General features: G+C 38.8%; 1 protein-coding gene across 12 annotated transcripts in view; it reads left to right on the top strand.

Moving 5' to 3' along the window:
- SPAG17 (sperm associated antigen 17) overlaps nucleotides 1-20,957 on the top strand; it is a 97,755-nt gene that overhangs the window by 59,636 nt on the left and 17,162 nt on the right. For 7 of the 12 annotated variants that reach the window (XM_027653304.1, XM_027653310.1, XM_027653309.1 and 4 more), the window contains 12 exons: nucleotides 324-437; nucleotides 2,889-3,109; nucleotides 7,018-7,138; nucleotides 8,903-9,321; nucleotides 12,994-13,123; nucleotides 14,747-14,958; nucleotides 15,247-15,379; nucleotides 16,521-16,675; nucleotides 17,088-17,264; nucleotides 18,825-18,952; nucleotides 19,107-19,237; nucleotides 20,836-20,945. In XM_027653304.1, the coding sequence (XP_027509105.1) occupies nucleotides 324-437; nucleotides 2,889-3,109; nucleotides 7,018-7,138; nucleotides 8,903-9,321; nucleotides 12,994-13,123; nucleotides 14,747-14,958; nucleotides 15,247-15,379; nucleotides 16,521-16,675; nucleotides 17,088-17,264; nucleotides 18,825-18,952; nucleotides 19,107-19,237; nucleotides 20,836-20,945 (2,051 nt within the window). The remainder of the gene's footprint in view (nucleotides 1-323; nucleotides 438-2,888; nucleotides 3,110-7,017; nucleotides 7,139-8,902; nucleotides 9,322-12,993; nucleotides 13,124-14,746; nucleotides 14,959-15,246; nucleotides 15,380-16,520; nucleotides 16,676-17,087; nucleotides 17,265-18,824; nucleotides 18,953-19,106; nucleotides 19,238-20,835; nucleotides 20,946-20,957) is intronic. The other 5 variants (XM_027653307.1, XM_027653306.1, XM_027653305.1 and 2 more) reach the window with 5 other exon arrangements.

The raw sequence follows: 20,957 nt of genomic DNA, 5'->3' as shown, positions 1-20,957 counted from the left end.
AGAAACAAGGATCCATAACTTTAAGTTCTTTCACTGCTTAAGTTCAGTATGACTTTTCACTAGTTGTTGCTTTTAAACTGTTTTCATGCACCTAGCTAATTAGAATGCTATTCCTAGATTAAAAAACCCACAGATGTGTTGTACAAAAATTACTATTATATACTACCCTATGAATGGAATGATAGTTTTCCCTGTCCTAATTAGTCTGTTTTACAGATTAGTCATCCACATTGAGGTTCCACTGTTCACATCAGCCATTGCTTTGCAGGTCAGGTGGTTCTGGTGTGCGTTTCTATCTTTAATATTAATTTTTTTTATTAAAGGAAAAATGAAAAATCAAAAGAAAGCTGTGAGCAAGTTTGGATCTTTTTCAGCCACCTTGGAAAATGGAATCCAGCTGTCCCTAAGCTATTATGGACCTACAGGGAAGACAGCAGGTAAAGTAAGCAAATAGAAGACGATATTTGAGAACCATAGCGGGATTTTTTTTCTTTTTTTTTCCTCATGCACTCCTTAACGAAATAATTTGTTTTATGCAATTCTGCCTTTCTGAGCGGCTGCTACTACGTGGTAGGGAATTTTCAGCAAGGCTCGAGATTACATTGTCAAGAATATTCTGTGATTCAATTTTCAAAATGGAAGGAGTTTTCCATGCTTTTTTGCTTGCTGTGAAAACAGAGCAGTGCAGGGAGGAACTTGCAAGTATTGTTATTAAGTAGCCCAGCAAAATCAGCCAATTAATTTGAGCCAAAGAAAATGTGATTTGCTGAGGAGTCTTCTTGGTTTTCCAAGAAATAATATTTTTGTAAACTTATATAGGTGATTATGGAACTTTCATTTTACTTTAGGAGTTGGACTTTAAGTTACAGTTGTGCAGACATAATGAGGGATTTCTCTCAGCCTTTCAATAAACACATTCAGCAACTGGAAGCAATTGCTTCAGAAAACCGCAGTGAAAATAGCGTCTGCTTTTACCAAGAGCTTTTTGTTTCCATTACATTTGAAAGGCCACTGAAACCATTATATGGGTAAAAGTGAAACCCTTCTCTGATCAGAAAAGAATCCCAGAATTTTTCAGCTCTTAAAATATGAAAACATTTAATTGAATGCATCTTTGTGTGGACTGTGGCAAACCATTCAACTGTACACTCAGTTTTAATTATTTAAATATATTTTACAAATTAATTACTAAAAAAAGACATTTTAAACCTGGGCCCAGAGAACATTCACAATGTAGTGGACTGCAAAACTTGGATTTTGACATAAAAGAGAGACATGTCTAATTAAACACCTACATGTCAGGTGTGATGTTTAGGCTTTTTCATATCTGCTATAGTCATCCTATTCTACATTAGAATAATCCTTGCCATGTTGAGCTTTAGAGCACTGCTAACTGACATTCTTTGATTGGAGTTTTTCTATGATCACTTGCTTATGCCAAATTCCCCTGGATCTTTGTATCATAAGTGCTGAGAATAATTCTGTCCAGTAATGTTCTGTCTTAGATAATTCTCATATGCCATCCATCACTAATGCTGAATGGTATACCATGAATTCTGTAGTTTCTCTCCACTGGTTGGTTGAATTGGGTGGAACCTACTTTTTTTCCCTGCAGTACTGAAATAGTTTTCTGGAACCTCTTTAACTCTCACTTTTCTTACTTTTTTTTACTTTTTATGTGTTTCGTCTTCCTCTTAGGGAAGCTAAGGTAACAAAAGGCCTCAAGCTGTTTTGCCAACTTTTTGCATGTTTTTTATTTCTCAGTTAAATGAATTTCTTTAAGTTCTGAATTATTCTTTGTTTTCTCCAGCATTACAAAAATTTAGCTTCAGACCACCTTACATTCCAGTTAGAAATAAACCCCTCATCTCTTTGTCAATCTGGTGCCACTTGAGTACTTGCAGGGCTTTCAATTCTGGGTACTGTAGAACCTCTGCACTTGTTCTTTGTGCCTCGACAAAATTAAAAGAGCACAATTCCAAGTGCTAGAAATCTGAATGTGCATGCAAAAGGAAGGAAAGCTTCCTTAGTCAGACAGGCCTCTGGAATTTACCATCTCTCTCAAGTTTTCTAAAGACACTTTCAGTCTTGATGATCCACTTTTTTTCACTGTTACCCTCAGATACAATGTTCTCATTTTTCAGGGCAACCAGAGTAAAGAAGTAGGTGAAATTTCTTAAGAGATCAAGAGCCTGTAACAGACTCTGTTCCTAAATTTAACACTCTGGGAAGCAGTGTTATCTGAAAGTGAACATGAAGGCTGGTTAAAGAAAAGTGTCAGTTCAAACAAAAATGTTTTACTGAAAATCTATCTTTGTATTAATTTTATTTTCAAGAAACTGTTTTGAAAGGCTACATGATTAGTTCCCATTAATGTGGTTAGCAGGCTGTTCTAATGCTTGGCCTTTAAGAATTGCAAGAGTCTTACTAAGTCTAGATCATCAGAATCTTTCTGAATAATTATAGCAAAATAGATGTATGTAGTGCAAGGTTGCTGGAGTCAGTCAGTGCTGGATCAGCCCATGATAAAGCATAACAACAGCCATCAGTTATTAGATACTAGACTCAGAATGTTTCCATCTAAGTATTCTGGATGTAAAAGGGTATTTTTAAACTTGTAATTTTAAACTTGTATTTTTTTATTTTTGAGGTGATGACCAAGTGACAACTTGTGGGAAACAATAGTTTCAAGATGTCTTTTAGGCTAATAAATTGTCAGTCAATGGAAAGATTTTCTAAACAGTTTTATATATTCAGTCGCTCTATCTGAAATAATAAACTCCTCCACTGAGGTTATTATTTCTAAGGTAAAATTTAAAAAATAAAATGTGACCATCTACATTTATGAAACTTAATTGCATTAAAAAAATTGCTTTTCCCTTCCTTAGATGATGAAACCGGTGATGTCTTAGCAAGAATTCTGGACATCCCTTCTGTTCATATTCCGACCATAATTCCGGCAGAAGTGGCTCCCGTTACACCAGCTGTGGGAAAAAAAGATAAGTCCGACAAACAAAAGTCAGGAAAATCTCAGCCTTCTACGAAAGCAAACCGTAGCAAAATAGACCCTTCATCACCTGATGACCTGGTACAGCAAGAAGAAGTAAAGGTGAGAGAATTATCCAATGAAAAGAAACAAAACAAAAATTCAAATACATGACCTTATGTAAAAGGAGCATATATTCTTCTCAGAGGGCTTTGAGCTGTGCCATTACAAATTCCAAACAGTTTGTGGTGCTTCTAAGGATATCTTTTACTCTTTCAGTTGTTCTCAGATGGTACATATTGGCAGCTGTTAATGACTGCATGGTGTGAAGCAGTTTGACTTCCATGGTCCACGTACTTTTGTCAATTTTGGCTTTACAGTTACAGCTCTTACACTGCAGATGATCAGAAGGCTGGAGCACCTCTCTTGCAAAAACAGACTGAGAGAGCTGGTGAGGCACTGGAACAGGTTGCCCAGAGAAGTTGTTGATGCCCCATCCCTGGAAGTGTTCAAGGCGAGGCTGGATGGGGCTTTGAGCAACCTGGTCTAGTGAAAGGTGTCCCTGCCCATGGCAGGGAGGTTGGAATGTAATGATCTTTAAGGTCCCTTCCACCCCAAACCATTCAATGGTTATTAATATCTCAGTCACAAGAACTGCTGTATTTTTAGTTTAAACAAGCAGAATTTTTCTGTGCTTTCCAAAACCTGTGTTGGAAAGTCTAACCAAACAGTAAATTAGTGGAGACAGTTTTTCAAAACCTTGCTCTGTAATTTGGTCTTGGCAGACAATAACAAGCCAGGGACCAGCAATTTGAGGAAGTTACTTTTGCCTGTAACTGAAGTACTTCTTCACAGTGCAGGTTTTGGAAAGGATGAATGACATTTTAAACGCAGATTCTGAATTTCTGTTGTGCAATATTATCTAATATCTAGTGGACGAAGTAATGGTGTGCCTCTTGTTTCAACATGGATTCTGTGCATATCCACAAAAAGTGCTTCTTACCTAATTTCAAAAGTCTAGCTAATTATTTAAAGAGCATGAGCATGGGAAGTGATATAAGGAGTTGCCAGCACTCAGTATAACATACAGTAATTGTGTGGCAGAAATGAAACCTGTAGAAACAAATAGTCCTATCATTAAAAATCGGTCAGGAGGACTTCTAAGCCAAAAGGCTTCTAACTATTTGGTTTAGAATTACTTCGGATAAAGAGTGTCCATATTAGTGCGTACAGCATCTGTCTGTGAGTCTGCAAGGATTTTGGAGAACAGGATTAGAATCCAAAATGGACTTGATAAATTCACATGGACACAGTCTGTAAAATATAATGCAATTCAATAAGAATCAAAGTGGTAGGTTCTACAATTACATATAAATAATGAACATGTATCTACAGAATGGATAACAGTTCTATCAGTTTGTAGTGGGTTAACCCTGGCCAAATACCAGGTACCCACTAAAGCCACTCTCTCACTCTCCCTCTGCAACTGAACAGAGGACAGAAAAAAAAGAAAAACCAGCTAAGGATTCATGAGTTGAGATTACAGCTGGGAGAGGTCAGTTACTGGTTACCTTTGTGGGCAAAACAGACTCAAAGTGGGGATATTATTTAAATTTGTTACTAACAAGATAAGAGCCAAACAGTGAGAAATAAAACAATCTTAAAAACACCCTCCTCCCACCCCTCCTTCCTTCCATGTTCTCCCTTCTCCCCCCCAGCAGTGCAGGTGGACGGGAAATGGGGGTTACAGTCAGCTGTTGTTTCTGCCACTGCTCGAAGAGAGGAGTCCTTCCCCTGCTCCTGTGGGGTCCCTTACACGGGAGACAGTCTTTGATGCACCTCTCTGGTGTGAGTCCATCCCTCAGGCAGCAGTTCTTCCCAAACGGCTGTCCCATAGGTCACTCCTCTATGGGGTGCAGTCCTTCACTGATGAGCTGTACTGGCGTGGGTCCCCCACAGGGGCTACAAGTCCTACCCGGGAAAAACCTGCTCCACTGTGGGCTTCCCTCTCCACGGGCTGCAGATCTCCAGCAGGACCCTGCTCCATCTTGGGCCTCCCACGGGGTCACAGCATCCTTCATGCATCCACCTGCTCCAGCATGGGCTCCTCCAGGGGCTGCAGGTGGGTCTCTGCACCCCGATGGTCCTCCATGGGCTGCAGGGGCACAGCTGCTCTACCATGGTCTGCACCACGGGCTGCAGGGGCCTCAGCTCCCGTGCCTGGAACACTTCCTGCCCCTCCTTCTGCACTGACTTCGGTGTCTACATTGTTGTTCCCATGTTCTCACTCCGCTCTTCTCTGACTGGAATTCTTTCTCTGCCACAACCTTCTGTTCTTAAATATGTTATCACAGAGGCATTACTGTTACTCCTGATTGGCTTGGCCTTGGCCAGCAGCAGGAATTCCATCCTAGAGCTAGCTGGCATTGGCTCCACTGGACAGGGAAGCTTCTAGCAGCTTCTGACAGAAGCCTCCCCTGTAGCCGCCCCACCACCACCCCCGCTACTAAAACCCAGTCACAGAAACCCACTGCACAGTTCTATAGAGAAAGATCTGAGAGTTGCCGTGGATCACAGGCTATGCATAAATCAACAATGCCATCTTCCTGTGAGGAAGGCAAAGACCACACTGAGGTGAATAAAGGGAGTATAGCCTGCTAAATATGTGAAGTTATTTTCCACTCAGGTGCGGTAGGGTCTCAGTTGAAGTATTGTGTCCAGTTATGGATACTACACTGCAAGAAAAACACGGGCCACTCTGAAAGTTTTAAGGAAAGCATGAGGGTTGGAGGTCTAGAAAACTTGATTGGTGGGAAAAGTTTAAAAGACTTGGTTTGGGTTTGTTTGATCTAGAGTTGAGAGACAGAATAACCTTCTTCTGTAAACAGCTAAAAGGACACCATCACCTCTTATGCTAGCCCATATAATCAGCAGAAATAATCAGAAGTAAACTAGTTATCTCTAATATTTATTCAGGTTAACCAGGACAAAAATGTCAGTAAGGTTAATCAAGGTAAAGCACTGGAACAGTTTACCAGGAAACCTCCAACCTTGGAAATTTTTTAAATAGGTTACATTAGAAGTTCTCTGGTTTTTTTACCATTAAAACAAGGAGAAGTAGATGACAACTGAGGGTTACTTGTGTCCTGTTCTGTGACTTCTACCTCATGATCCTGTGACTACAATCTTAGGGTATCAAGAGTAGTCTTTATTACCCGGTAATATTATGTAAAGTAATCACAAATGTATGGCATTCTTTATGCTGAAAAACACATGGAAAAATATCTGCCTTTCCCCCCCTATAGTTATATTCCTAAAAAGCAAGTATATGGGGTAATACCAGGACAAATTCTCTCTGTTACCTCTGTCTGCAATCCAAAACTGTTTTCATCTTATGACTGCTGGCATAGTGTAGTCCATTGTCACATAGGTTTTTGAGGGGATGACATTTAAAAATCTGTTGTTGTATTTTTTCACAAATGTTCCAGGGCCTTCAGACATTCCTTAGGTCAACCTCATCTTTTCTAGTCATCAGAAGAGTTTCCACTGCAGAGCAGTGCAAAGAGAATTACACATTTTGACTGTCAAACCTTCCTTCCTGTCCCCTTCTTGAGTCAGTGCTGTATTTGCAGCAGATTGGAAATACAGCTCTGCTAACCTTTTGTGCCCTTTTAATGATTATGGGTAAAATAGGTGATATGCAACTTCAGTAATTATTTCACACTCTTCTGCTTCACATTACCCGTTTTTTGTCATCCCATCTTGATGCTATGCATAAGATAGCAAAATGACTCAGTAAAATGAATAAACTTAGGAAGAGTTGTTCTTCAAGGTGAATGAAAGAAGATAGCATAATCAAATAAAATAACTAATGTTTCCACTTCAGAGTCCAAAAACACTCAAAATGTTAAATAAGTGGTAGACAGCACATTTTTTAAACAATATATTGTTACAACTGAAATCTGTGGTCTAATTTTTTTCTTTACTCTTTTAAAATGTGGAATAAAACTAATTCATACTTTATTCTGTAGATAGAAATGGAAGAACCAGCTCCCCAAATACAAGAGATATCAGATGTTCTTGCTTTTCCGAGTTTGAATGTCTCCTGTCCCAATGGACTTGTATTAAGTTTCCTTGGTGAAAGCTTTGAAGGTTAGTTTTCTGAGCCACTGCAAAGTAAGGAATTTAAAAGAAGTTAAAACTATTTATTTCTTCATTAGTGGATTTAGATGTAACCGTGATTTTTTTAACATGCTAAGTCTGTCATAATGTCTGTTTTAATAGTATTTGCAATATAGTGTGGGGGTTTTTCAAACAAATATAAAATCTAGCATCACAAGTTGTTGGACATAACAGGGAAGGGCAGGGAAGCAGTAACCCTAAAATGCCCTTGCGAGTCATGTTGGATAATCAGTTGAATATGCATGTAGATTAGAATACTAAAGAAAAATTATCTAATGCAGTTAATAAATGCATATATATTGAGGAATCTTGAGTAATAACAGGAAGATAGTTACGTTATCTGTATCTGCACCTCCTTTGGAAGTGCATGTACTTAAGTCCACAAGACAAAATTTTAATATTTTGGGGAAGAGTGACAAGAATGATTAAAGCATCAGAAGATGTGAGCTCATTTCACCAGAGAACTCAATTTAGTGACCAAAGAAAAGGTCAAAGGGGTAACTGGTACCAGCCTGGAAGTACAAGGAAAGAGAATTTTGGTGATAGCTTGTAAACACGGCATATAAAAGTATTACAGTTTTCAGGGGCTTGAAACTGAAAAGTAGTACTTTATACTAGATTTAAGATATACTAATTTATTAATGATAAGAATGATTAACAAAACTAACCCAGGCTATGACTGACTCTCTGCTACTGGATATTTTACAATCAGGTTTTTTGTTACCTTTCTAAAAGATACAATCAGTTTCAAACAGGAATTATTTCACAGAAGTCCTCTGATTTAGGCCATCCAGTACATAGACAGGAGGCACTCATAATAAGCCTTTCTGCCCTTACTGAATTTCCTTTAGCAGACTGATGGGGTATATAAATACTTAGAGGTTTCTGTGCCTAACATGTCCTTCTGCAATAATTCTGTTTTCTACCGTTTTTGAAAATCAGCATGAGGTTAATTTTTGCATGCTGTAAACTCTAGTAAATCTTGGGGGTTTCCAGTTATGCCATTAGGTTTTGAAGCAGACAAATGTGATTTTTTTTGTCATCTAGTCAGTTTTAAATACAGCCACATACAGATGTCATTTAATACCTCTGTACAAAAAATTTGTACGACCCAGAAAATGTGCTCTGACTCTGGTATGAAGTAAAGAACGTACAGAGGGTTTTCAAATATACATAGTTTGGCAAGGAGCATAAGATGAAATGCTGAATAATTGAGGTGAACAGAGGAATTACAAACACATACATGTACTCTCTTGACACAATTACCATAATTATACCTATTGGTATATTCAACACACTGCCACAATTTAAGCTAAAAAACTAACTTGTTCAAGTAGACAAAATATATAACTTAGGTTTCTATACAAATTCAAGCTTGGTGAAACTCAGTAACTTTTTTTGACCTTTATGGCAGTTAGGAAATTCCTCTCACCTAATGTGAGTCTTCCAAAAGTTCAGCATCCATAATAAGTCCATCTTCATATTTCCCTTGTTTTCATTTGGAAAGACAACCACCTTCACAGGAGGATGTAGAATTTCTGAGTAGGTGACTGTTTTGAATTTTTCTCTGAATTTGGGGTCTGTCTCTTACTCTGTGGATGACCAAGTAAGCCAAGGAGGGTTAGTCTTACTCACCTGGAATTGCATACCTTCTGTAGACACCATGATGCTGGCTGTTTAGCCCTGTTTGAATGTGTGCTATGCAGTATTAAGTAATGCAAAGTTTGTTTTCAGATTTGAAAGATGAAGCCACTACTGCTGAAGCAGAGAACGAGGTGGTAAAGGAAAGTGAGGCCAACGCAGATGAAGCAAAGGAGGAAGAGGTTAAGGAAAGTGAGGCCAAAGCAGATGAAGCAAAGGAGGAAGAGGTTAAGGAAAGTGAGGCCAAAGCAGATGAAGCAAAGGAGGAAGAGGTTATGGAAAGCGGAGAGAAGGAGCATGAGGTTTCAGAAGGTGAAATAGAGCACAAAGACACTGAAAGAAAAAAGGCCAAGCAGCCTACTCTGGAAATTCTGGTTAGACAGAGTTATCCGCAAAAGGTAAAGAACTCTCAGCTTTATACACCTGTGGCAAGGCAAACAGAACAAGAGGTGTCAAGAGTCATCACTAGTCAAGGAACTGTCGTGAAGTACCTGATGGATGGATCTACCCAGGTATATTTAGTAGAATTCATTGTAAGCAGCTTGTGTGTGTGATTACCCTTAAATGTGTGCTCGTCTACTGAAATAGAGAAGTGTCCAGTTTTTAGATGAAGGAATGAAGTAACTACTGAGTGATGCAACCACGACAAGACTAAAATGCTCTTTGCTTTGTTCAGTGTCAGAACTTAAGGCACATAGGGAGATTTAAATATGAAAATTTTAGGCATATGAAGATTTTAGGTAACTTTGGAATTAGGAAATTGCTGAATAGGGTTTTGAGAACTATATTCCTGGACTTAAGCATCCAAAGTGTGGATTAGTTTGGGGGTTTTGGCAATATGAAAATATCCATGTATTTTTTCAGTCTAAACCGTCATGTGGGATCCAGAAAAGACCTGAACTATTCTTCAGTCCTGCAGACACCTTTAGGTATCCTAAATTTTCAGGAAAAAAAGACTTTATGTTCCTATATATTGAAGTACCTGCTTTGTTTACATATATTTAGGTTGCCTAGAATTCTGGTACGTTTTAGGTGCTATAGGCTAGGTACCATCTTTGCAAATACTGTAATTAATCTACAAGCCACTTTTTTTCCAAAGTCTGAGACACTGCACGTAGTTAGCAGACAGATGAAAAGAAGAGTCATCTATTTTGATTCAGAAAGTATCAAAATAATTCCTTATTTCTTGGATATTTTTTTCTGTCTAAGTAGACCTGTGATGGTTTGAGACCTTCAAAATCCAATTCCCGAGTCCAAGCCCCCCTCCCACATCTCACCCCAGTGTGAGATGGGTTTTCCAGACACAACACAAGACTCAATATGGGGGGAAGGGAATTATATTACAGTCACTACACAAATAAATATTATAATACATCATATACATAATTTTAACTATCTCTCTTATGATAAATCAGTATTTACATTGGATCAAATCTCTTCTCCCTTCAATAAAAGTCCAGGAGCGAAGAAAGAAAGATCCTTTCCACCTTCAGGTCAGCAGTCTCTTCTCCTCAATGCAGCAGTTGTAGTTGGATCTCTTTCCAATACACACAAGGGGGTCTCCTCTCGCCCCTCTCAGCTCTTCGACTCCAAGCGAAGGTTTCTCTTCCATGGACTGCGGTTGCAGGGACAGGCTCGCTTCACCACGTCATATCACGAAGTACAGGGGTCTTCATGATGGTCCCTTTCCTCAGGGGGTTTACCTCTGAGTCAGAACATCTTGGGCAGATTTCGGTTGAAAGCCTTTGCCTCAAGAGTTCTACCAGAGCTCCTGTACTCTGTCTCAGGCTTCCAGCTTGGCAGCAGCAGCGGGGGGGAGCAGGCCACTTCCCCCGAATTCCGTCTGGCCATCCCGGTCCAGCTTCCAGGATGTCTTGAGCTTCTCAGCTCCTCTCTCTGGTACTGCTGCATTCCAAGACTCCCGTCAAGTGGGAGTCCACCACCCCTCCTCTCTAAGAGGTGTCTCAAAAGGGGTTTTGGGGGTTTTTGGTTCAGTTCTTACCCCAAAACTCCCAAAACTCTGTCTGTAGAGCTTAGTTCTCTCCATTAGACATCTCTGTGTCTTCTTGCTTGGCTGCATGCCGGCTTTGCTACTTCTTATCTCTTGGCTTTCTGCCATGGCCTCCGTTCACTGCTGTCTCTGCCGCCATTCCTGCTGCCCACTCACAGTGGAGAAAGACTCCCAGCTTCTCAGTTACAGACCTCGGTCCAGTTTAACACTGTTTCTGAGTTTCTGTGACCCCAGCCGGGGGCTGGGGGACCATGGCCCCCCAGCGAGGCTCCTACCCCTTCTCCTCATGGCTTCAGAACATGGCCACTCTCTTCTTCAACTACCTCATCATCCTTCTTTTCTGGTTCGGTGTGATATGTTCTAATTTTGCAGGAGTGCTGATTGGGTCAACACCAAGAGAGACACCACTCCCTCAGGGGTTACCATTTTTTTTTAACTCCGGGGGAAAAAACGCTTTTTTTTCTCCCCACCACAAGACCACAACTCCAAGTATAAGTTATTTACCATTTGTTCCATTTGTTACCATTACATTATATGCTAAATCATTTAGCCAGGATTTCTGAGAAACATAACCATTTCAGAAGTATGCAAAGAAGCTAGCTCCTGTATGTCTATATATTCTCAACGTACTGTCTCCTGATAGAAAAATGTAGATCTTATGTGCCTAGCATGATTTTAGAGTAATCTCTGTATAAACAGATTATGAGTACTTCCTTCTTAATATTAACTTAATGTCTGTGAGTCATCAAGAATATATTATGTATGATAAGCATTGAAAAAAGAAGGAGTGGTTAATTCCTTCCAGTAATAATCCCAAGAGTTGTTTCTATATGTTGTCCATTTATTTTCTACATTGTACTGTATTTATAAATTAATTCAGGGATGGTTAGGGTGGCTTTATCTGATACACAGAGAACATGCATGTCAAGGGTTGACTGTAACGGACAATATGTCTCAGAAAACAGCTATAAGTAGATAACCAAAACTTCCTTTTGTTAGCTATCTTGATGGCTAAAAAATTAACATTAATCCTAGGCATGTGGAATACCTTAGTGCAGATCAATATGTCAATACAGATGCATTATCACTGCTACCAAAAAAAAAGTCATTAACCTTTGACTATTTAGTCAAAGAATAATCTTTACTGTTTATTTTTACACCTGTTTGTTGCTAAATAGAATCCACATTAATTGCATATGTGAACTGCAGCAATTAGCACTACTTTGGGCAATGACTAATGTGATGAAATTTAACAAGTCCAAATTTTGGATCCTACAAGTGGGACAAGTAACACCAGGCACAGGTATAAGTGAGGAGAGGAGTGGCTGGAGAGCACCCTGCAGAGCAGGCACTGGGGGTGCTGGTGGGCAGCAGCTCAGTGTGAGTCAGCAGTGTGTGCCCGGGCAGCCCAGAGGGCAAACCACGTCCTGGGGAGCATCATGAACCAGTGAGAGGGAAGGGAACATCCCATTGTGCTCAGCATTGGTGCTCACACGGACAGCTGGGTGCAGTTCTGAGCCCCAGAGGGGTGTGAAGGTCCTTGAATGCTCCCAGAGGAGCGCAGCAAAGCTAGTGGAAGGGCTGGCGGGTGTGTGTTGTGAGGAGCAGCTGATGGCTCTGGGCTTGTCTGCTTTGGAGAGACCGAGGCTGAGGATCAACCTTGTCGCTCTCTGCAGCTCCCTGACAGGGTAAGTGGAGAGGAAGGTGATGATCCTTTCTCCCTAGGATCTGTTGATAGGACATATGGCAATGGCTCAAAGCTGCTCCAGGGAAGGTTTGAACTGGGCATTAGGAAGTATTTCTTTACCCGAGAGGGTGATCAGACAGTGGAACAGGCTTCCTAGAGGGGAGGTGAATGTCACAAGCCTGTCAGTGTTTAAGAGGCATTTGGTCAGTGCCCTTAACAACATGCTTTAACTTGGTCAGACCTGAAGGGGTTAGGCAGCTGGACTGGATGATCATTTAAGGTCCGTTCCAACTGAAAAAGTCTATTCTATTCATGCTTTTTAAGATAGCTGCTTTATTTCTTGTATTCATTCTGAGAGCTTTCATTTTTTTCCCCTCCATCACCCACAGCATTCTAGTGACTGTTGCATTTGTAACACATTCTTTTGAGATTTTCTACTGATGTTTGAATTGATTTTAACCTTTAGTGTGTTCTTGATTTCTGTAGATTCTGTTTGCTGATGGCACAGTGAGTAGGAGTCCCGACTCTGGTCCTGTCCTACCCCCATCTACAATTCCAGATAACATACAACCATTACCAGAATCAGAGCTTTTACATGAGACCAGGATTAAGAAAGGTAATATTTTTTGGTTTTTGGATAGATGTAAGTTAGCAGGGCTGATGATAGTTAAAGGGCATATTTCTTTAGTCTGAAAATTCTGCCAGTATGAAAATGCAATTTTATCTGTACTCAGCTTCTGCACACTGTTATGTTACCTTCATAGCAAATCATTTCTAACTCCAGATTTCTTTTTCTTCCATTGTACTAGGACTCTAGTAAGTAAATACACTCTGATACATTGGTATCAGTGATTGAACACAAAATCTTTTAAGAGAAATCCTTGTAACTACAATAGTGTTAAAACCTTACTTTTGTGTTACACAATTTTTAGTCTTCATATTAAGTAATGCTTCACTCACAGAGGATACTGTGTTTTTCCTGAGTTGGACTCAATGATCCTTGTGGGTCCCTTTCAACTCGGCATATTCTGTGATTCTGTGTATTCCAAGGCACCTACAATTGGTCATTATCAACTGGTTGTATGGACTTGTGGTTGGTGGCAATATAGCCACTCTTACCTTATTTTCTTTGACTGAGAAAGAGCCAAATAAATGTTTACTTCATACATCAGAGTGTAGTTTGAGATAACCGTCAGTGCTACTTAGTACACAGAACAATTATGACCTGTCATATTAACTTGTAATTTATTGAAAGTATCTGAATAAAAATTGCTACCAAAAAGAAAAGGGTCTCAAAAAGAGACTTTTTGAGTCAAGTCCAGTCCTTGTTCTTAGGATATTCCTTAGGGTAACTGCAAAGATGTTTGAGAACAACTCCGACAAACCATCTTCTAATATGCATTCTCGGTATGTGGAATGAGTGTGTATCCTTTCTTCCTTATCCTTTATTTATCACTTTTCCACCTTCCCCACCTTTCCTCTCCACTTCTTATTCATGACAAATTTGTAGTGAATAGTTTCATCTCTTTTTGTATTTTGGGTGGGTTTTTTGCTGGATATATACTGTAAGTCTTCTAGACTGCTCTCTGAACTATGCTGTTGTCTTTTACCTACACTTAGTTTAAACTTCTTTTCCTGCATATGAGAGACCTGACTTCTCTATAACATTCTTAATAAGATCTCTCCAATTCCCTTTCATAATGGAATTTCCATCCCTTTTCTTCTGATGCACCATAGAATTGTGTTGGCCTTTTTGGTCACTATATTTTCATGCTGATAACTTGTAATCATTCTGCATGGATGATGCCTCCAGATCTTTCTTTTCTTCTACTGTTACAAGCTTAGCTGAAATAGAAATAATTTTTATTCTTCTTCACATTAGATTTCATTCTAATAAGCTATATCAAATTCCTATCACTTTGATCTTCAAGCTCATGGGACAATTTTGGCTCCTTTTTTTTTTCTGTAATTCATTCAGATTTTCTTTTGCATTGATAATACCTTCCAAAGTCTCGTCATAATCAGATGTCATTGGCATGCTTTTTACTTTTTCTGTGTTCTTAAGGAAACATTAAATAAGGTTAGTTCAGGAGCGTGCCTCAGGTAACAGGAGTTGTAATTTTTTTCTAGCCTGTTAAATAGTTCTTCTTTCAATTCTGTCAAAACCAATCCTTACAATGATTTTATCTTTTGCCTTAGAGAATACCAAATCTGATACAAAAATTTTTTATTTCTGCAGGAAAACACAGTGGCAAAAACATTATATCAGACCCAACCAAGGATGAGTTGTTTGAAAATACTGTTCAGGATCTGGTTAATTCTGAGGAACCTAAGGCAGGAACCTGGATAACAACAACTCCATTAGGCATTCAAGTGGGCACTGAGGGTGCAAAGAGAATGGATCTGAAGCCGCTCTTCATGTATCAGGCAACAGACCCAGCTGATGAGACGGTATAACTGCTTTTGTGTTATTATAGCACTGTCTACTAAGCCAAGACACAGGGCTGCCATCATATAAGTTGTACGATTTGAAAACAAATTATTATTTGTTATATTTATTACTCTATTACAAACGCAAAGTTATAGATTTTGAAGAAAATGTGATTCCTCAGTCTCTGAAACAAATGAAGTTGCAGTAGTCTAGCTTTTTCAGAGTTTCAGTGCCTGATGCCTTTTATTGTTGTTGCTGTTACAAGTATCACAGTGCTAACATAAATGAGTGTTCCTTCATTCTTTCAGGTTATGACTGTACGAGATGATGGAGTGATAATTGTTGAGAAGCTGGATGGTAGCAGAGTAGTAGATCATGCTGATGGTACCAGAATCACAACTTTTTATAAAAAATGTGTACCAGATGGTGGTGAGGAAACAGGTAAAATCAAATGGGGAGCACTTACCTCTGCTATATTTTGTGAAGCAGAAAATTGTCAAAATACATACTAAAGGTGGCTTATACCTTATACCTGTAGCCTAGATAACACAGCCACTAGTACAGTCCAGGCTTAGTTTGTCTCCTATTCAGTGCAAAAATTGTACTGTTGCAAGCAAGCAAATTTCCTTCTTTTCATATATATAATTACATGGTCCTCTTTTACCATGAGACTACAGTTCTAGTTGTCCATTGCCCTCTCTCCATCTGCTCTAATATTAGCAAGCAAGATGATTTGAGTCTTAACTGAAGAGGTGTATATAAGGATCTGGTCATCCTTATATTTTCCATGGAAGCCATGGACTCGCCAGCCTTGGAGATACTGAATATCTGAATATGGCTGTGGAAAATGCCATGCCTAGAAAAGTAAAACTTATATTTCCCTGAAATAAGTGGGGCTAATGGTCATCTGTGTTTATTCTGGCTGGTGTTGTATTCTGTATGCTTCGTTCACTTGCTAGACGAGTCCTGTCCTCCTTAATTAACATGAAGTGTACTTTTACTGTGTGGGTGTCTGTACTGTTCAAACACAGTGGGAAGTTCTGGTTCTGTGGGAAAAGAGCGTTATTGAGTTAACAGGTAATGTTCAGGAACATCATCTCCCTGTGGGATTTTAAAAATCAAAACAACTTTGAACTGATCTGTCTCTTTAACGGGAAGGCAATGACCAGATTAACATACCTGTTTGATTTGTTTTCCAAGATTTAATAGGAATTTCTTCACATCTTTGAGCTTGTATTACAGGCACAAAGAATTTCAGTGATCCAACTTGTATGTTACAAATGTCCAGATCATTATGATTAGTAGCATACTTGATACTTTAGAGTGTACTTTTCTGGCCAGTCACAGATGGCTACAAAAATTTTTTGCTGTTGAATTTTCCTGTATTGAGTGCACTGTCCAGAATTGCGTTGTGTGTTGTTTACATAACATAAAATTATGTGATAAAGGATGCCATGAAGTTTATGAGAGTCTTGTACTGAGGAGATAAGGACCCAGCACTATAAAAGAAAAAGCAAATTGAATCTTAAAACATTTCCATGATTCATGTGCTCCTGTATCATTGTTCTGTATTAATTCTTAGATGAACCCTCAAAAACCACCCCAAAGAAGGTGAAGTGTGTGCGAGTAGAGAATCCTGAGTTTGCTACTGTTATAACAAATTGTGAGGATGGCACCTGTTGTACCATCTTTGGAGATGGGACATCTGTTGTAGCAAAGCCACAGGGAACGTATCAGGTGGGAATTATTTTTAGTTTGTGACAGTGAAATTTTAGTTTTGTGTTCCAAGTTCTCTGCCATTAGCAGCTCTCACCTTGACTATTTTAACTCCCTTCTTTATAGACTTCACAAATCCTATGACTCTATCCCTTTCATCCTCTGCCAATATTTAAATATTTACTCACAACTGTGTAGTATATTTAAATCAGTCTTAAATTTCCTGAAGTTAAATATTACAGAGATTAAGGTCAGTCTACCTCCCAGACCTCATCTTCTTTCTTTCCGTCCCTTTAGTTCCTCTAAATTGGATGATTCAGTATTAAAGGTCTGAAAGCTCTCCTCTTGATTTGTGTCTATTATTCATTTTCATTGTACCTCTAAACTAAAGTTTTCATCTTTCAGCTGAACCTCTTCCTTTTTGCTGTCATAGGTTTTACCCATCAAGACAGGCTCTCTTTTCATTGATGAAGATTGCTCAGCAATTTATACCCATGAAGTTTATGATTTCGTCAGCAAGAATGAGGAGAAACAAGCAGGGAGGTACATTATGAAACACACTTCCAGCACTATTTGTGAGATGGTGGATCCTGAAGGAAATACTTTCAAGGTAAAATACATGGAAGAAAACAAATTTCTGCATTTTAACTAATTTTATCTTATAAACTTCTCTAAAAATCAGATTGTATCTTTGTAATATTTAAAGTAGCCTAGCTAGCCAGAAGGGAAAACCTCTTGAATCAGGTCTCTGATATGTTCTTGACTAAGTGATGGATTTGTTTTATTTGATATTTCCCCCTTTTTGGAGAGACTGAAATAAAACACGTGGTCTACAGTTTACCTCACTTGTAGTTACCTTAATTAGCGTGACTTGTATTATATCAAAAAATCAGCTCTGCAAGTGAGGATTAAAAATGAGAGAGGATATTTGCTCTTCAGAAGGTCTATAGAAATACTCTAACCAGGCTGGTAAGGCAACTGTAGTTAACAGGAATGATCCAGTCTTTAAAGTCGTGCTACCTGTGCTGTGATCCTTTCACACTAAAGGCATACTTTTGCACTACGTTAGTACTTAGTTGTGAGTTCTAGAAACATCATGTAAGTGTCTGTGAGCTGCATACTGTTTTCTAATTAAGGTTCTAATGAAATATTCTAAATGTGACATCCTTATAGTATCTTTTCTATGTTATAACTGTAATCATTACCATTTTCCCAGATTCCTGCGAAACAACACTAAGGTTCCTCTGGACATGTGCATTAGAATAGTTTTTAACTTGGCTGAAGAAACACTGCTTATAGAAATCTATGTCATGTGTCAATCTCTCCCTTACAAATTTTTAACTAATAAACTAGAGGGATAGAAATTTCAAAGATACCAATTCCTAGAAAATCATTACAGTTCAAAGAAATTGCTTGGCATTGGCATCAGCACATCCTGCTTTTTCTCAACTGATACTTAGGGAACAAAAGAGGGAGGCTGAGGAGGCTGTGGGACAGCTGAAGGTATTTTAGGAGCAGTGATCTCAGAGGATATGGGTTCTAGTAAGAAAGATGAGATTAATTCAATATGAGAAGATGCATACATGAAGAACAACTGCAGCAAAAAGAGTTTGCATTGGTTTTCCATTAATAGTGTCTTATTTACTTCATCCCACTGTTTTAATTTCAAGACCTCATTTTCATTGGATAAGTGTTTATGTGATGTTGTAACAACCCACAAATCTAAGATTCTCATTGTGTACATATATAATAGGACGTCCTGCCTGCTTTTATGTATCTGCATCTCTGTGTGTGTGTTGGTGCATATACATAGATACATGTATACCTCACAGGGAGGGGTACATCAGTGGCTGTCTTGACTATACAGTTACTTGGCTTGACCAGTATCTTGAGTGACTATTTTTGTGTAACAGTCCTTGGGCATTTATTAATTATCAGCATGTGGTATTAGTAATTATGACACAGCATGTCTTTCTAGAAATGTTTTGCTTTTTTCACTGTCTGTTCAGTTTTCCTCTTCATTTCTTCTTCCTATGTGTTTCAGGTTGCTCAACATGAAATAAGTTTTTTCCGTCCCTTTCACTGGCTAGATCATATTAAAGTTCAGCAACCGGTTGCTGTTTTAAAAGTATCTTGTAACTCAAGTAATTTTATATCATTCCTACTACAGGTCATGGCTGATGGCAGCGCAAATGTGTGTGTTCCCAGCACTGGCTCTGATGACAAGGAGGACAGAAGTTCAGCAGCAGTATTCCAAGAAGTTGACAAACCCATCACTTATGATGAGCATGCCCCCAGGTACGCTCATCACCTTTTTTCTTTACTACGCAGTATTGGTGCAGCGTTTATAGATTTGTTCCTTTGTTCAGTGCTCTGTTCTTGCACATTTGATGTCATCATGTTGGCGCTCCATTTTCTTGATACAGTTCCATGTATGTGTCTGGCTGTACAGGTTTTTCATCGTCTATGAGGATGGTTCTGGAACTGAGCTCCTGCGGAGCCGGGATGTACACACATATCTGGTTGAGGCCTGTAGTGATCCTGCCACTGCAATCTTGCAGGATCCTGTACAAGAACATCCAGGTAGAAAACTTTTCATTTCTGACAGACTACTAATAGAAAGAATTACAAAGGTGGAGTCCAAAGTTTCAAAACACTTATTTGGACAGGCAGTATTTTTACCCATGCAGACAAGTGTCTGGCAGCAAAGTATGGGAAAGGAGGAGTTTGTGGGAGAACTCTGGGAAGCAGAGAATTAACTGAAGGACACTGTTAAGAGAAAAGTGAAAAAACAAATGGCATATCTCTATCCACTCTCAGTAACACAAACAAAATTATCAAAATGAATATTTCCTATACTTACCATAAAAAAAAATTGAATGTATCACAGTCTTCATTAATGATATTGCAGTGAAGACAATGATACCCTGATGTTGACCCTTAGCCTGTCTGTTGAAAAGGATACATGTTAAGAAGCTGAAAAAACATGACTGAAGTAGAGGATACCAGTAGTATGTGGTTCCAACCACCTTGTAGTAGCAGTGAAAGAAGTTACATCCTGCAATGATTGGTTATCATTGTAAAGTTAGTTGGAGATACTGTGTTTCTGTAAAATACACTGTGGCAGAACAGGTAGATGCTAACAAAAAAATGTATCTTTAAAAGACAGGCATGTATGGTTGCCCTGGATATGGAGGGGATGATAAGGGTAGTTTGCCTCAAGCTGTAAAATACGAAGACATTTTGACAAAGATTTATGTTATAAGCGTAGGAAACAGTTTTCCCACTTACTACTCTTATCAGGTGTTGCACATTTTTAAATCTACTTGTATTCACAATAATGACCAGTTCCCCACTGTAGAAACTGAATGAAATAATTTTGCTGTGGGAAAAGGGAAAAAGAAGGGGCACTGAGGGAGCCAGGAAGACAAAGCAGGTAAAAAGATCAGAAAGATGGAGAACATACATACCCAGTGAAAATCCCAATCAAGAAAACTTGCTTACCACCAGCAGTCGTTTGTAATAATAGCACATCTGATTTTCCAGACTTCATACTTCACTTTTCACAATGCTGGCTCTATTTGCCTTGACAGCAAGGCTTCAGAATTTTCTGTCACTGTGACAAAGTACTTCAGTGGTGATATCTATTTTGATGACTGTCTATGGGGTAGATAATAGTAAGTTGATTAGTTTTTCAGTTGGGCTGGAAAAAATATTTTGACAAACATTAAAATTTATCCAAACAGTAGGAATAGATCATCTCTAATGGAATGCTTCCAGTGATCAGATTGTGAAGTATAAAATACAGTGAAGAATTTTTCATGTTCTAAATATGTTGTACGGCTTCTGAGATTAATATTCAGTAAACACGGGTCAGTGGTCTGCTCTTCCTTGTTTGGGATACACCACACAGTATACAACTGAGCTGTTACCCAAGAATCAAAGCAAGTAGCATAGACAGTTTATTGTTAAGCATGGTCTGAGTAATCTGAACTTGTCCAACTATTCTATAATCAACTCAGTGATCTGATATTATCTGTTGCCATGGATACATGGAGTTTTATCAATTGATAATAAGATTTTTTTAAACTTAGGTAAGTGTTTCTTTCTGTAGGTCAGAGACACTTGTCCATAATTTTTTAATTTGAACTGATTCTTAGTAAAATGTGTCTTTGAACCAGGTATTTTAAGTATTACTATCCTCCACCCTATGACTGACGCCTACCCCTGGGTAATGAAGAAAGAACCAGAGAGTATTGTTCCTCCAAATCTTCAGTCAGAACCAGAGAGTGTTGTTCCTCCA

The sequence above is a fragment of the Corapipo altera genome, unplaced genomic scaffold (genome assembly GCF_003945725.1).
Source record: "Corapipo altera isolate COAL_440 unplaced genomic scaffold, ASM394572v1 61, whole genome shotgun sequence".
NCBI lineage: Eukaryota > Metazoa > Chordata > Aves > Passeriformes > Pipridae > Corapipo > Corapipo altera.
The sequence above is the reverse complement of the archived record's forward strand: the minus strand, read 5'-3'. Positions and strand labels throughout refer to the sequence as shown.